Below are 15,122 nucleotides of genomic sequence, written 5' to 3' on the forward strand. Positions count from 1 at the left end.
GTGAAGATCAAATCACCTATGATAACGTAAATGAAAACATTTTGTGAAATGAAGAGTATGATACAGCATCAATAATCACTACGGGTTGAGTTCAAGATTGCATTCACTTTATTCAGAAAACCGCACTATTTGTAAGCCAGGAGTCCTCTTTCTGCGATTTTATGAGTTCGCCATTTCTCGGTCCCGATTCCTGGTATCTCGCGGCGAGAAGGATTAGAGAGATGTCAACCTAAGCCACTGAATTGCAACCCCCAGCTTTGTTTTGAGTGGGACAGCTCAAAGCGAGACATTCCTTTAAATTCTTTCGCCAACCACCGACGTGCCGGCTTCAGTCCGCCCGCACCTAGCATGGCGCCTGGAGGTCAGCGCATGCTCCTTGGCTGGCGCCGCGCACCGCGCCTCGGGGGCGCGCACGTCGGTCGCTGCCGTTGGCTGACTTCCGGCGGGAGCGGAGTTGGGTTTCCGCGGGATCTGGTCGGCTGGTGAGGGCGGCGGGGCGCGTGCGGTGGGGCGGGAAGAGGCGGGTGGGAGCTGGACGTCCGGGCCGAGGGGTCGGGCCTGAGGGCTGGCGTGGGGTGCGTGACAGGAGGTGGAGCGTGAAGGTGTCTGGCGGGGCGTGGGGACCGCGGCCGGTTCTCGGCGCCGCGGTGGGAAGCGCGCTCAGGACCCCCTGGTGAAATCTGTTCCCCGGACCGGCCTGCGCTGGCGCTGCCCCGGAGTCGCGTTCATTCACCCTGTTAAGGGTGACTCGAGTTCCCAAAGCGGGGGCCTTTTTAGGGTTGCTGCGTTCGAAGTGTCTGGAGCCCATCTCTGCGCGCTGCTGACTTTGACTAGTAGCTGCCTTCTTTCTGTCCTTTTTCTTTTTTGAAGCTGTCATTCATCTCTGAAATGTAGGACTCTTCTAGCTGCTCCCAGTCCATCTCTTAACCTCACCGCCCTCCCTCACGGGGGTCGACAAAGTCTTTAATAACTAAGAAAAGGACATCAGCTGATTTTGGGGTGGGGATTTCCTGGTGCCTGAATTAGGGAGGCTTATTTTATTTGTTTTTAAAAAGTTTTTATTTCACTTATATTAAGTAATCTCCCCAGCGTGGGACTGGAACTCATGACCTTGAGATCAAGAGTCCTGCGCTCCACTTACTGGGCCAACCGGGCGTTCCTGAATTAGGGAGGTTTAAAATAACATCACAGTTGAGACTGAAAGAGAACTTTCTTACTCCTCTAGTCCAGGCTTTCATGTAGTGCTCTGATAGATGGGCATTCAGACTTTGCCTGAGCATTGTTAGCATAACACTAGGCAACTTATTTTACTCTTGGACCTATTTTAATGAGAGTAAAGTTTTTCTGGGTAGAATGATGTAGTCATTTTCTATACGATGCTTAACTCGTGGTCCAAATGCATAGGATAAGCTAGGGATAGGAAGTTCAGAAGTTCATGCGCTTTCATTCATTATTTCATTTCTTCAGGGAGCATTCACTGAGTATCCAGTAGGCACATCCTGCCAAGTACTAGGGGTACTAGTTGAAAGAATCCTTTTCCTCAAAGAGCACGTAGTTTTGAGGGAAGGAGAGATGGGAAGGAGACAGACAAGAGAATAACAAAAGTGATAAATACTGTAAAAGAGGTTTACAAACAGGTGCTATAAGAATGTAAAAGAAGATGCCCTCCAATTGTTGCCCTTAGGATGTGAAAACTGGAATTGAGGCCAAGAGTTGAGAAGTAACATAGCATAGAGAATGATAGGAATCTCATTTCAAAACAGAATTTCTATTAATATAGCTTAACCTTTTTAAACAACCACACTTTGCTTTTGGGTTGTTTCTGTTGATGGGACTACCTGTTTATGAAAACAGCAATAGCAAACATTATTGATGTGATAAATTACTATTTAATGACATAGATGCTGTTTTTATTTCATTTTATAGCTGAAGAAACTGAGATTCGGGTTAAGTAATTTATGCAGTTTCAGAAAGTTGGAGAGAAGCTGACTTGGGAAACAAATGCAGACAGTTTGACTCCCACTTTGCTCTCAGCATCATGCTATTCTGCCTCCCTGATAGTAACGATCACTGACGTTTACTAATCACTTACTGTTTGATTTTTAGAGCAACCCTATGAGGTAAGAACAATTACTATCTTTTTCAGTTGAGGAAACTGAAGATTAGAGAGGTTAAGTTGCTCAGCCAAGATAACATGCTAATCGGTGGTGGAGTTAGGGTTTGAACCCGGCACTCTGACCACAGTCACTCCTCTCCCATCTAATGGGAGGTTGCGGGGGCGCCTGGGTGGCTCAGTTGGTTGAGCGTCCGACTTCAGCTCAGGTCATGATCTCACGGTCTGTGGGCTGGAGCTCCACATCGGACTCTGTGCTCACAGCTCAGAGTTTGGAGCCTGCTTCTGATCCTGTGTCTCCCTCTCTCTCTGCCCCTCCCCCACTCTCACTTTGTCTCACTCTGTCTCTCAAAAATAAATAGATGTAAAAAAAAAAAAAAAAAGAAAAAAAACGGGAAGTTGTGCATTTGGTATAAAGTACTGTGTCCCTGACTGAACATGAATAAGTGGAAAGGTGCTTGAAGAAATGCTGTTATCATTAATTAATATGAAGGTGATAAGAACTTGCTTTTCTCCTTTCAGGATGGAACCCAGGTGGGACTTGTACAATGTTGCCCTGTAAGAAGAGAAGGACTACGGTGACTGGGTCCCCACAGCACCAGGGCAGCCAGGAGGAAGAGGACCTAGACCTGGAGTCCGCTGTTAAACCAGTGTCTGACCAGGTGAAAGACTTGGGGTCAGCGTCACTCTCTGGGGGTCCAAGTCATGGCAGAGCGGCTGGCCTCCAAGTGCAGTCCGTGCAGGAGGCAGGAAATCAGCTTGGCGAGGAGGATCCACCTCTGAGCTCCAGGGTGTTCACCCAGGACACAAACGCACCAGTTCTGGAAGCTGTTGACGCGGCCATCTCTCAGGGCATCGCCCTACCTTCCTTGGAGTCTTCTCAGCCTCTTATTGTACATACTGGTAAAGGAAAGCTCCAGGCCCCTGGCTCAAGGAGAGGGAAGAAGATTGCACTCAGGCCTGGGCCAGTTCCCCAAGAAGATAGAGGAGATCATCCTGTTACAAAGGAGCCTTTTTCAGGAGAGCCTAGTGAAGAAGTCAAGGAAGAAGGAGGTAAGATATGAAACGTCTTAAGCCACGTTTCCCCGGTCGGTGCTAGGTGGCATTCCTTTACAAAGCAGTGTTTCTGAAAGGGGAAACTGACCCAGTGTGGGATTGGGACTGTGGAGCTCGTGGGGGTCGGCAGTGAACTTTATGAGTGGGTGGAGACCTTCTCCCTCCCTTTCCCTAGATCCTCTTCTGTATCCTTTTCTTTCCTTTCTAGGGGTGAACTATGTGGCCTTTTGTGATTCAGTTGTGTCTGTACAGCAGGGCTTTTGGAGGAGAGGCAGCCGCTTGAAGGAGACACTACTGCCTGGGACTTTGGGCGGGGCTCTGAAGAGATGATGTAACCCTTGAGGGAGGAGTTGTAGTTTGACAGATGGTGGCAGGGGGTATCTTAGGCCAAGAGTAGTAGGCGCCGAGGCAGAAGAGGATGGTGAGGGGGTTGCTTGGAAGAAGTGAGAGATGACTTCCGGGTGGTGGATTGTGTATAGACTGTGAAGGGCTTCGTTTTTCATGCTCAAGCATTGGACCTCGTCCTGTAGGTGATGGCTGGTTCACAAGTAAGAGAAGCAGAAAGCATAGTTCTCCCCTCAGGAAGCTTTTTTCTAGGGTAGCTGGGAAGACGAGACATAAACATATTATCCATTTGGAGCAGTTGAAGGCAATATGTAGGCGCTGGGGTGTCTGGTACGGGTCATTCGGATTTTTGAAATTGGGACTGGCTGGGTTGGTGGGGTCCCATAGAGCGGGGAAGGGGAGGAGGTGGAGCAGCACATTCTGCAGCCCTGCGTAGGATCCGCGGTCCCCCGGAGGTTCCGCCGTCCCGCAGAGGTTCCGCAGTCCCCCGGAGGATCCGCGGTCCCGCAGAGGTTCCGCGGTCCCCCGGAGGATCCGCGGTCCCGCAGAGGTTCCGCGGTCCCCCGGAGGATCCGCGGTCCCGCAGAGGTTCCGCGGTCCCCCGGAGGATCCGCGGTCCCGCAGAGGTTCCGCGGTCCCCCGGAGGATCCGCGGTCCCGCAGAAGTTCCGCGGTCCCCCGGAGGTTCCGCCGTCCCCCGGAGGTTCCGCCGTCCCGCAGAGGTTCCGCAGTCCCCCGGAGGATCCGCGGTCCCGCAGAGGTTCCGCGGTCCCCCGGAGGTTCCGCCGTCCCCCGGAGGTTCCGCCGTCCCGCAGAGGTTCTGCAGCCCCCCGGAGGATCCGTGGTCCCCCAGAGGTTCCGCCGTCCCGCAGAGGTTCCGCAGTCCCGCAGAGGTTCCGCAGTCCCCCGGAGGATCCGCGGTCCCGCAGAAGTTCCGCGGTCCCCCGGAGGTTCCGCCGTCCCCCGGAGGTTCCGCCGTCCCGCTGAGGTGCTGTTTGTGCGGGCATGTAGCAGGGCTTCCCAGGGGCAGTGCGGGTGCGGATGACACAGAGCCTTGCTGGCTTCCCCATGAGACCTTACAGAGGGGTCAGTCTGGGATGTTGGCAGTGAGGTCAGAAAAAAAGGCGTACCCTAGAGACATCAGAAGGGAGAATTAGTCTTGCTCAGAGACTGGCATCGTTTCAGTTCTCTGGCCCCAGTGCTGGTCGTACATCTTCCAGGCACAGGCACTGAGGCACTTGGAGAGGAGTTCGTCCTTCCATGTGTGCTGCCTGAGGTGATTTGGGGCCGTCAAGATAAAATACAACTCTGAGATTGGAGTTTGGTGAGACGGAGTAGAAATGTTCAAAGTGTGAGTTGTGCTTCTTTGTGGAAAGGAACGTGGAGGAAGTTGACAACCTAAGGCTGAGGAAGAAGATGGCAGAGAGGGAAAACTGGGGAAGTGATAGGAGAAATCTCAGGAAGGAGGAGTGTCCAGAGCAAGGCACTTCATTTGAAAGTTCGTGACTAGGGAAAGAGGAGGATGGGGCCTGACGGAAGGCTACACTGGAGAGGGTGCAGGGGAGTTTCTGGGACGAGGAGGTGTGGCGAGGGAGGAGGAGAGCAGCAGTGTCTGCTCCACAGCAGGAGGGTGGACATGGCCCTGGGGGACAGCAGGGCCACTGAAATGTCTCCTTCAGGCCCGGGCGTGTTTGTGACGTGAAGGCAGCGGATCTGGAAAGGGCCCGGGAGTCAAGTAGGGCGGGGTGGGCGATCCCCCAGGGCTTCAGAGTCACCTGCTGATGAGGAGTGGGGTCTACACACGTTTCCAGGGGTTAGTTTTCAGAGGTCCAAGTGTGGGTGAATGAGATAAACGTTCGTTGTTTGCGGTCAGCTGTAATACCACCCCCCCTCACGAGGCTGGATGATTAGAAGTGAATTCTACCATCTTGCACTGTAATGAGCTGTGTATACAAGCAATACCTGGAAAAGAAGGACCTTATGAGAGTGTCTGTCCAGAATCCTTTTTCTCTCCGTAAGTAACTTTTTGTTTAATTTTTGCTGAATAGAAATGTAATATACAAGGGGTGCCTGGGTGGCTCAGTTGGTTAAGCATCTGACTCTTGATTTTGGCTCAGGTAGTGACCTCACGGTTTGTGAGAGCCCCGCTTTGGGCTCTGGCTGGCAGTGCAGAGCCTGCTTGGGATTCTGTCTCTCCTCTCTCTCTGCTTCTTCCCCCTGTGTGCGCGCTCTCGCTCGCTCTCTCTCTCTCTCTCTCTCTCTCTCTCGTGTGCACAAGCTCTCTTTCTAAATAAATAAACTTAAAAACATAAAAAAAGAAATGTAACATACAAAATAGAAAAGAAGACTAAAAATTCATATACGTGCATTTTTAAAAATACTGAAAAATTTAAGGTAGAAAAAAAATCACCCAGTAATTACTACTAAAATTAGTACAGGGGTGCCTGGCTGGCTCAGTCGGTAGAGCATGTGACTCCTGATCTCAGGGTTGTGAGTTCAAGCCCTACGTTGTGTGTAGAGATTACTTAAAAATGAAATCTTAAAGAGGTGCCTGGGTGGCTCAGTCAGTGAAGTGTCTGGCTTTAGCACAGGTCATGATCTCATGGTTCTCGTGCTCAAGCCCCACATTGGGCTCTCTGCTGTCAGTGCAGAGCCTGCTTCCGATCCTGTGTTTCCTCTCTCTCTGCCCTTCCCCTGCTCGTGATCTTGCGTGCTCTCTCTCTCAAAAAATAAACATTAAAAAAAAAAGAAACCTTAAGAAAAATTTATTGTATGTTCTTTTAGTTGTTTTGTTCTCTTGTAAGTAACATTTTAGTATTATGAGTACATAAAAAAACAAAAACAAGGACAAAAAAGCCTGGGTTGAAGTGTAGTAGTTCTCCTTTATCCGTAGTTTCAGTTATCCGTAATCAACCTCGGTCTGGAGGCAGATGATCCTCCTGACGTACTGTCGTCAGAAGGTCAGTAGTGACCTAACACCAGGTCACAAGGCTGCGTCACTCACCTCACATCCTGTCCTCACATAGGCATTTCATCATCTCACGTCATCACTAGAAAGGTGAGTACAGGACAGGAAGATATTTTGAGAGGGGAGAGCACGTTCACGTAACTTTTTACGGTATATTGTTTTAATTGTTCTCTTTTATTATTAGTTATTGGTAACCTCCCTAATTTATAAATTAAACTACCCTAGGTGTGTATGGGAAAGAACATAGAATATAAGGGTTCGTACTGTGGGACATGTCAGACGTCTCCGAGGGTTTAGGAACACATGTCCCAGGGCTACCCGATCAGCGAGTTGTTAGAGTTGTTACATTCCGTGCACCTGCTAAATCGTTTCTAGGCTGCAGGTGCTAGGGATTAAACTCCATCTGCACTGGTGTGTGTTCTAACAGAATTTTTCCCCCCACCCCCAGCCTCTTGTTTTGTCTTCAGAATTTTAATTGTTCTTTTAAAATTGATTTATATGATCTAATTTCTCCTCGTGCTTTTTTTTCTGTTTTGTAAAAATGATTAACTTCGGCAGATTTCAGCTCGTAATTAGTGGACTTGGGCATTTCTCAGCGAATTACTTTCATGTTATCCATTCGCAGTTCTTAGGCTGGCAGTAAGCAAGTTACAGATGTGCTCTGTGTTAGGCTTTCCCTTCTGGGTCTGTCTTACTCTTCTCAGCTTCCGTTTCTAGGGGCTTTCAGCCTCCAGCACATGGACAGAGGGAAGGAAAAGCGGGGGTCCTGTGGGGGTTCTCTGAGAGGAGAGTTAAGTTGAGAAGCAACATGATTGGGTAATAGGAAAGGAACATTTTCGGGGTGTCTGGCTGCCTTAGTTGGAAGAGTGTGTGACTCTTGATCTTGGGGTCGAGTTTGAGTCCTTTGTTGGGTGTAGAGATTACTTAAATACAACTGAAAAAATAAAAAAGAAAAATAAAAAGGAACATTTTCTCTATGTAGAGACTGGTGCAGCCTATAAACGGTAGGGACAGTGTTAGAGTAGTTCCAGATGTGTTTTCCGTAGTAAAAGTAGCGATGGAAACTAGCTACCAAAGTGAGCTTTTCGTATGTTTGTTTAAAACGTCTTTTATGTTGGTTCAGTTTTGAAATGTTGACACCATTAATCTAAAAATTATGAAGATTGTTGATTAAATGAGAGCACTATGTTGGGGCGTCTGGGTGGCTCAGTTGGTTAAACATCTGACTTCGGCCCAGGTCATAATCTCTTGGTTCACGAGTTCGAACCCTGCATCAGGCGTGTGCTGACAGCTCAGAGACAACCTGGAGCCTGCTTTGGATTCTGTGTCTCCTCTCTCTCTCTCTGCCCCTCCCTGCACACGCTCTGTCTCTTTCTCTCTCTCAAAAATAAATAAACATTAAAAAAATTTTTTTAAAAATGAGAGCACTACGCTGTGCTGTTGATTGAAGTTCTCTTTTCTAAGGTATTTGACTGAGAGGAACTTTTGATTTGACGGACTCAGGGCTTCACTTCTTGTCCAGTCCCCGTTAAAAGCAAAAGCCCTCAGATGTTTTGACGTCATGGAGTAACCATGGGCTCCAGAAATGGAGGACGGAAGATTGAAGAGTAAACGCAGTCAATGATTGATTCATACTTAATTTAAAACTAAAACTTCTTTTCTCTGTTGGAGTGTGGAGGGTGGTCCGGTTTCAAATCCTGTTTACGCCAGTTGAAACTGGCCATGTCGATGAGGTAGTAGTCTAGAGTATAGAGGCTACTTTGGGTAGAGCTCAGTGATAAACAACCTGATCTTTTTTTGAAAAAAAAATTTTTATTTTATGAGATCTTCCTTCTTAATGGATTTCTTAAAAATGTTTATTTAATTTTGAGAGAGAGCGAGCCGGGGAGGGGCAGAGAGAGAGGGACAGAGGATCCAAAGCGGGCCCTGAGCTGTCAGTACAGAGCCTGACACGGGGCTCGAACCCACAAACTGCAAGATCATGACCTGAGCCAAAGTTGGACGCTTAACCAACTGAGCCACCCAGGTGCCCCTTAAAATTTTTTGACTTTATGATATGCAGACATGGAAGAACTTCATAAATACAGAGGGTGCATAGTGAAAAGTTAGGCACCCCTTCACTCTGTCCTCTGGACCCCAGGTCTTTGTCTTAGAAGCAGGCAGGCAGTTCAGCAGTCCCTTGTGTATAGTCTAGATCTTCCGCCCGTACACAAGCCTGTATGTATTCTTCTTCTGGTGACAACTTGGTTCTAATGTTTACTTTTGATACAGCATGAATGCTTTGCTTTTTGAACACCCCATCTTCCCCAGAAGAAGCAACGATGGCACTGATGAAGAGTTGAGATGAAAAGGAGAAAGTTATCTAGTGAACCATAGAATCAACCACGTATTTATAATTTGATGGTGGTTTTTACTCAACTGCTCTGTAAAATTTACAGAGTCAGAAAGTTCAGGACATTTTGTAATGGATATCATTTATAGAGATTAAATGTGGTGTTAATGATTGTCCATATAAAATGTCCCTTTGTCATCAGAAGTATAACACCCCCCACCCCACAATTATGGTTCTGATTTCTCCATAGGAAAAAAATGCATACCTCAAAGCATATTAGAAGTAGAAAGACCTTAGCAATTACCTGGTTCAGCTCCCTGACATTAGGTGAGCAAATTGGATCTGAGCTTTGATTTCGGTATTTTTCTTAGGATACTGTCTTTAAGAGAGAGGAATACCTATGTGGTATGTGCATCATTAATGAAATTACCCAGCTGAAGAGGACTTTATAACAAAATGCTGATTTCTGCAACCTGGTATGATTGCAAATGGGCACAGTGTGGAGCAACCCTTGTGATTCTTCCAGGAAAACCTCAGTCTGGAGGGGAGATGCCTTCACTGCCTCTAGGCGCCCACTCTGCCAAACCGGGAGCCCTGCCTGGGAAGTCCCCTCCGTCACATGTCTGTGCCTGTCCCCAAGAGAAGCCACTTGGGACTCTGGCTCCGCAAGCTGAGGATGAGACAGAGGACGGCGGACTCTTCATTCCGATGGGTAGGCTTTGTTTCTCTTTTTTTCTTTTTTAATTAAAAAAAAAAAAATCCTCTCTATTGAAGTATAGTATGAAGCACAATGTGGAGAAAACTGCACGTATCTTAAGAGATCCAAGTTCACTGAATTTCAGAGATTGCAAACACCCATGCAAGCAGGAACTGGATCAAAAACAGAATATTACCTGTACCCAGGGCCCTCCCTTTCAGTTACTACCAACACCCCACCCCTGCGGGACCATTATTCTGACTTCCTGGTTCACCTGTTTTGTACTTTATGAGTGGAATCATATGTATGTGTGTTTTGTGACTGCCTTTTTCCACTTGTGTTGTCGTGTTATGAAATTGGCCCCCGTTGCTGCACGTACTTGTGGATTGCTCGTTTTCATTGCTGTGTAGTAGCCTGTTGGAGTGTTCTACTATTTCTTAATCCATCAGCTCTTACCGGGCATTAGGATGGTTTCTAGTTGCAGGCTACTCTGACTGGTGCTGCCGTGGATGGTCCTGTTGCAGGTGTCTGGGTGAGCGTCTGCACCTGATTTTCCTTGGGTGTAATTGCTAGGTCATAGGATTAGGCCTCTTTACATTTGTTTGAAATATTGTACGTAAAAAAAAATTTTTTTTAATATTTATTTTTGAGAGAGAGAGAGAGAGAGAGATCGCAAGTGTGAGCGGGGGAGGGGCAAAGAGAGAGGGAGACACAGAATGCTAAGCAGCTCCAGGCTCTGAGCGGTCAGCAACAGAGCCGGACGCAGGGCTTGAACCCACAAGCTGTGAGATCACGACCTGAACCGAAGTTGGATGCTCAACTGACTGAGCCACCCAGGTGCCCCTAAATATTGTATTTTTTTATTGTGAATTATAACACATACGCACAAGTGAGTAAAGACTTCTAGGGGCACCTGGGTGACCCAGTCGGTTAAGTGTCTGACTCTTGATTTCAGCTCAGGTCATGATCTCACGGTTATGTGATCAAGCCCCTGTGCTGACTGTGGAGGCTGCTTGAGATTCTCTCTCTCTGCCTCTCCCCTGCTCGAGCTTTATCTCTCAAAATAGATAAACAAACTTTTTTTTTTTTTTTAATTTTTTTTTTTTTCAACATTTATTTATTTTTGGGACAGAGAGAGACAGAGCATGAACGGGGGAGGGGCAGAGAGAGAGGGAGACACAGAATCGGAAACAGGCTCCAGGCTCTGAGCCATCAGCCCAGAGCCCGACGCAGGGCTCGAACTCCCGGACCGCGAGATCGTGACCTGGCTGAAGTCGGACGCTTAACCGACTGCGCCACCCAGGCGCCCCACAAACATTTTTTAAAAATTAAGAAAAATTATGTAACAGCCACCACCATCAGCATATGGGATGTCTCTCTGACCGCAGAAGTTCTCTCATTCCCCTCTGCAGGCCTTCATCCTCCGCCCTTGGCACCTGCCAGTCTCCCTTCTGTTCTGGCAGGTTCCCGTTTTCCACGGTGTTATCACGCGTGTGGTGTCATACAGTACGGAGCCTTGCGCCTCTGGTATCTTTCACCTAGTCTGATGCCTTTGAGATTCATTCGTGCTTTCATCGCTGAGTAGTATTCATTCTGTTCCAACGAAGGACCACAGTTTGTTTACCTGTTCACCAGTTGATGGGCATTTGGATTGTTTCCAGGTTTTGCCTGAGACTGCTATAAATATTCACATGTAGGTCTTTGATAGACATAAATTTTCATTTTTCTGGGGTAAGTAACTAAGGGTGTCATTGCTGGGGCTTATGGTTTATGTTTAACTTTGTTTTTTTTTTTTTTGTTTTTTTTGTTTTTTTTTTTTTTTTTTTATGTTTTTTTTTTTTTTGGAAAGAGAGAGACAGAGCGTGAACGGGGGAGGGGCAGAGAGAGAGGGAGACACAGAATCGGAAACAGGCTCCAGGCTCCGAGCCATCAGCCCAGAGCCCGATGCGGGGCTCGAACTCACGGACCGTGAGATCGTGACCTGGCTGAAGTCGGACGCTCAACCGACTGCACCACGCAGGTGCCCCTATGTTTAACTTTGTAAGAAACTGCTGAACTGTGTTCCAGGGTGGCCGGACCATCTTACACTCCCACCTGCAGTATGTGAGATTTGCAGCTGATAGCCTCCAGCCAGCCGCTGTCAGACGTTTAATTTTATCCGTTCTACTAGGTGTATTTCCTCCTGGTTTTCAATTGCATTTCCCCAAGGAATAATGCTCCAGAGCATATTTTCATGTGTTTATGGCCATCTGTAGATCATTTTTGGTGAAATGTTAGTTCGTTGTTCTGTTGTTTGCCTTCATTCCTTTTGTAATTAGTACATATCTTGCAGGAAATACTTTAAAACTATGCGTCTATCCTGTTCATCTTCAAATCTTTGTCCACTAATTTTAGCATCCATTGGTAGATTGCCTGTAACAGGCTTTTTTTTTTTTTTTTTTTAACTTTATGTATTTATTTTGAAAGAGAGAGAGAGAGAACCAGCAGGGGAGGGGCAGAGAGAGGGAGGGATCCAAAGCAGGCTTTGTGCTGACAGCAGAGAGCCTATCGCGGAGCTCAAACTCACAAACCATGAGATCGTGACCTGAGCCAAAGTCGGATGTCCAACTGAGCCACCCAGATGCTCCATTACTGTGTTCTTCTAATGGCAATTTTTTTATTTCTCTCATGGCTTCTACTTCTATTAATTGGGATTTTCTATAAAGAAGAGCTGTCCTGGGGCACCTGGGTGGCTCAGTCAGTTAAGTAAGTGTCCGCCTCTTGATTTTGGCTCAGACAGGTCATAATCCCATGTTTCAGGAGTTCATGAGTTTGGGCCCTGCGTTGGGCTCTGCACTGATAGCATGGAGCCTGCTTGGGATTCTCTCTCTTCCCCCCACCTCTCCCTTGCTCACACATGCTCTCACTCTCTTTCCCTGAAAAGAAATAAACTTTAAAGAGGACCTGTCCCTTCTTCATTATTTATTTATTTTTTCAATTTTTATGTGAGTGTGGACTGAGATATTTATTTTATTATTTGAGTTACAATGCAGTACTGTCGTTATCTTGCTCACGTTGTTTTAGTGTTAGCTACAGGGAGATACTCCAGGATTTACTTTTGTGGAATATGGTTTTGGTGTCATATCAAGGAACATTGCCTAATCCTGGGGCACCCAGCTGGCTCAGTTGGGGAACCTCGAGGCTCTGGATCTCAGAGGGTTGTGAGGTCGAGCTGAACACTGGGAGGAAAGCAGACTTAAAAAAAAAATGATTTAAAAAAGAAAAGGAACTCTGCCCAAACTGAGGTCACAGAGTTTCTTTTCTGCAAGTTGTATGGTTTTACATATTACATTTAGGTGTATGAACCGTGTTAATTTTTGTATCATCATGTGTGAGGTATGTTTGAGACTCTCTTGCATGTGGATGTTCACTTATTTCAGCACTATTTTTGGAAAATATTTTTTCTCCATTTAATTACCTTTGCACATAGGACACCTGGGTGGCTCAGTCGGTTTGTCGTCCGACTTTGGCTCAGGTCACGATCTTGCAGTTTGTGAGTTCGAGCCCTGCGTTGGGCTCTGTGCTGACAGCTTGGAGCCTGGAGCCTGGAGCCTGCTTCGGATTCTGTGTCTCCCTCTCTCTCTGCCCCTCCCCCATTCACACTCTGTGTCTGTCTCTCTCAAAAATAAATTAAAAAAAACATTTAAAAAATTAAGAAAAAATAAGTTACCTTTGCACCTATGTAAAAAAATCACTTGGCCATATTAGTGTGGACTTTTCTGGACTCTGTTCTGTCCCACTGATCTGTGTGTCTAACCTTTCACCAACACCACACAGGCTCGATCAGTATAACTTCACAGGGAGTGTCGAGGTCGGGTAGTATGAATCTTCACTTTGTCCTTTTTATTTTTATTTTTTATTATTTTTAATGTTATTTTTGAGAGAGAGAAAGAGAGAATGCGTGCGCATAAGCCGGGGAGAGGCAGAAAGAGAGAGAGACACAGAAGCTGAAGCAGGCTCCAGGCTCTGAGCTGTCAGCACAGAGCCCGATGTGGGGCTCGAACTCAGGAACCACATGATTATGACCTGAATGGAAGTTGTATGCTTAACTGACTGAACCACCCAGGTGCCCCCCCCCCCCCCGCCTTTTTAAAACAAGGTTATTAAACTATTCTAGGTCATTTGCATTTCCATGTAAATTTGAGAATTGGGTTGTTTTTTTCTTCAAAAATACTTGCTGAAATACTGATTGGAAATGAATCTGTGGATCAATTTGGGAAGAAAGTTGTCATCTTAACAGTATTGAGTCTACTAATCCGTAGACTCATATAAGATACATATATTTATTTAGACGTTTAAAAATTTCTCTTAGCAGTATTTTGTAGTTTTTACTATATACATTTTTCACTTATATTTTAGATTTATGAAACATGCATTTTTTTTTATGCTTATGTCAGTTTTTCTTTTCAACTTCTAGTTTGTTGCCAACATACAGATAGACTAGGCTTGGGTATATCAGTCTATCTTGTGACTTTGCTATAAATTCATTTATTAGCTGTATATACTTTATAGATTCTTTTTTGTTTTTATTTTATTATTATTTTTTAATGTTTATTTATTTTTGAGAGAAAGAGTGCAAGCGGAGGAGGGGCAGACAGAGGGGGAGACGTAGAATTGGAAGCAGGCTCTAGGTTCTGAGCTGTCAGCACAGAGCCCGACATGGGGCTCGAACCCACGAACCGAGAAATAATGACCTGAGCCGAAGTCAGATGCTTAACCAACTGAGCCACCCAGGTGCCCCCATTCTTTTTTGTTTTTGAAGAGTTTATTTGTTTTGAGAGAGAGGGAGAGAGAGAATCCCAAGCAGGCCCTGCGCTCACAGTGCAGTGAGATGGTGACCTGAGCTGAAATTGAGTCGGACGCTTAATGGACTGAGCCACCCAGGCACCCTTACTTTACAGATTCTTTAACAATTTCTTACAGAGATAATTATGTCATCTGAGAACAAGGGGTTTTTTTTGACCTTCATTTCTCTTTCTTCCTCTTCTTCCCTTTATATCTCCCTCCCTCTTTCTCTTCCTTTGCATTTGTCGGTCCCCCTTTACTGTGTACAACCCTGAGGGGAAGTGGCGAGAGGGGTCGTCTTTCCTGTGTTCCTGGTCTCAGGGAAGTATGTTCCGTCTTTCACCGTGGAGCTGAAGCTGGTTCATGGCTGTGGTGTATTGGATTGAGGAAGCTCCCTACTGTTCCTACTTGCTGAGAGTTTTTATGGTGAATTGATGTTAGATTTTGTGAAAAGCTTTCTCTGCCTCTATTGAGATTGTCTTTTGTTTTGTTTTTGCTTTTGATCTGTTGATATAGTGAATTATATTGATTGATTTTCAAATTTGAAAGCAATTTTGCATTTCTGGGGTAAGCCACACCTTTTGGCCATGATATATTACCCTTTTTATACATTGCTGGATTTGATTTGCTAGTATTTTAAAGATTTTTGTATCTGTGGTCAATAGTTTTCTTGTACTGTCTTTGTATGGTTTGATATTGGGGTCATGCTGAGTTGGGAAGTGTTCCCTTTTTGTGCTTTTGTTTTTGGAAGAGCGTGTGTGAATTGGTATTACTTCTTCCTTTTTTTA

The 15,122-nt window shown here is 46.2% G+C and overlaps 1 protein-coding gene across 1 annotated transcript in view; it reads left to right on the forward strand.

Annotated features, from left to right (window-relative positions):
- Window positions 1–429: 429 nt before the first annotated feature.
- GON4L (gon-4 like) overlaps window positions 430–15,122 on the forward strand; it is a 72,752-nt gene continuing 58,059 nt past the window's right edge. Inside the window, 3 exon segments of the mRNA XM_030303274.1 lie at window positions 430–482; window positions 2,636–3,166; window positions 9,340–9,525. Of these exon segments, the coding sequence (XP_030159134.1) occupies window positions 2,662–3,166; window positions 9,340–9,525 (691 nt within the window). The 5' untranslated portion in view covers window positions 430–482; window positions 2,636–2,661.

This window comes from Lynx canadensis, chromosome F1 (genome assembly GCF_007474595.2).
Source record: "Lynx canadensis isolate LIC74 chromosome F1, mLynCan4.pri.v2, whole genome shotgun sequence".
Lineage (NCBI taxonomy): Eukaryota > Metazoa > Chordata > Mammalia > Carnivora > Felidae > Lynx > Lynx canadensis.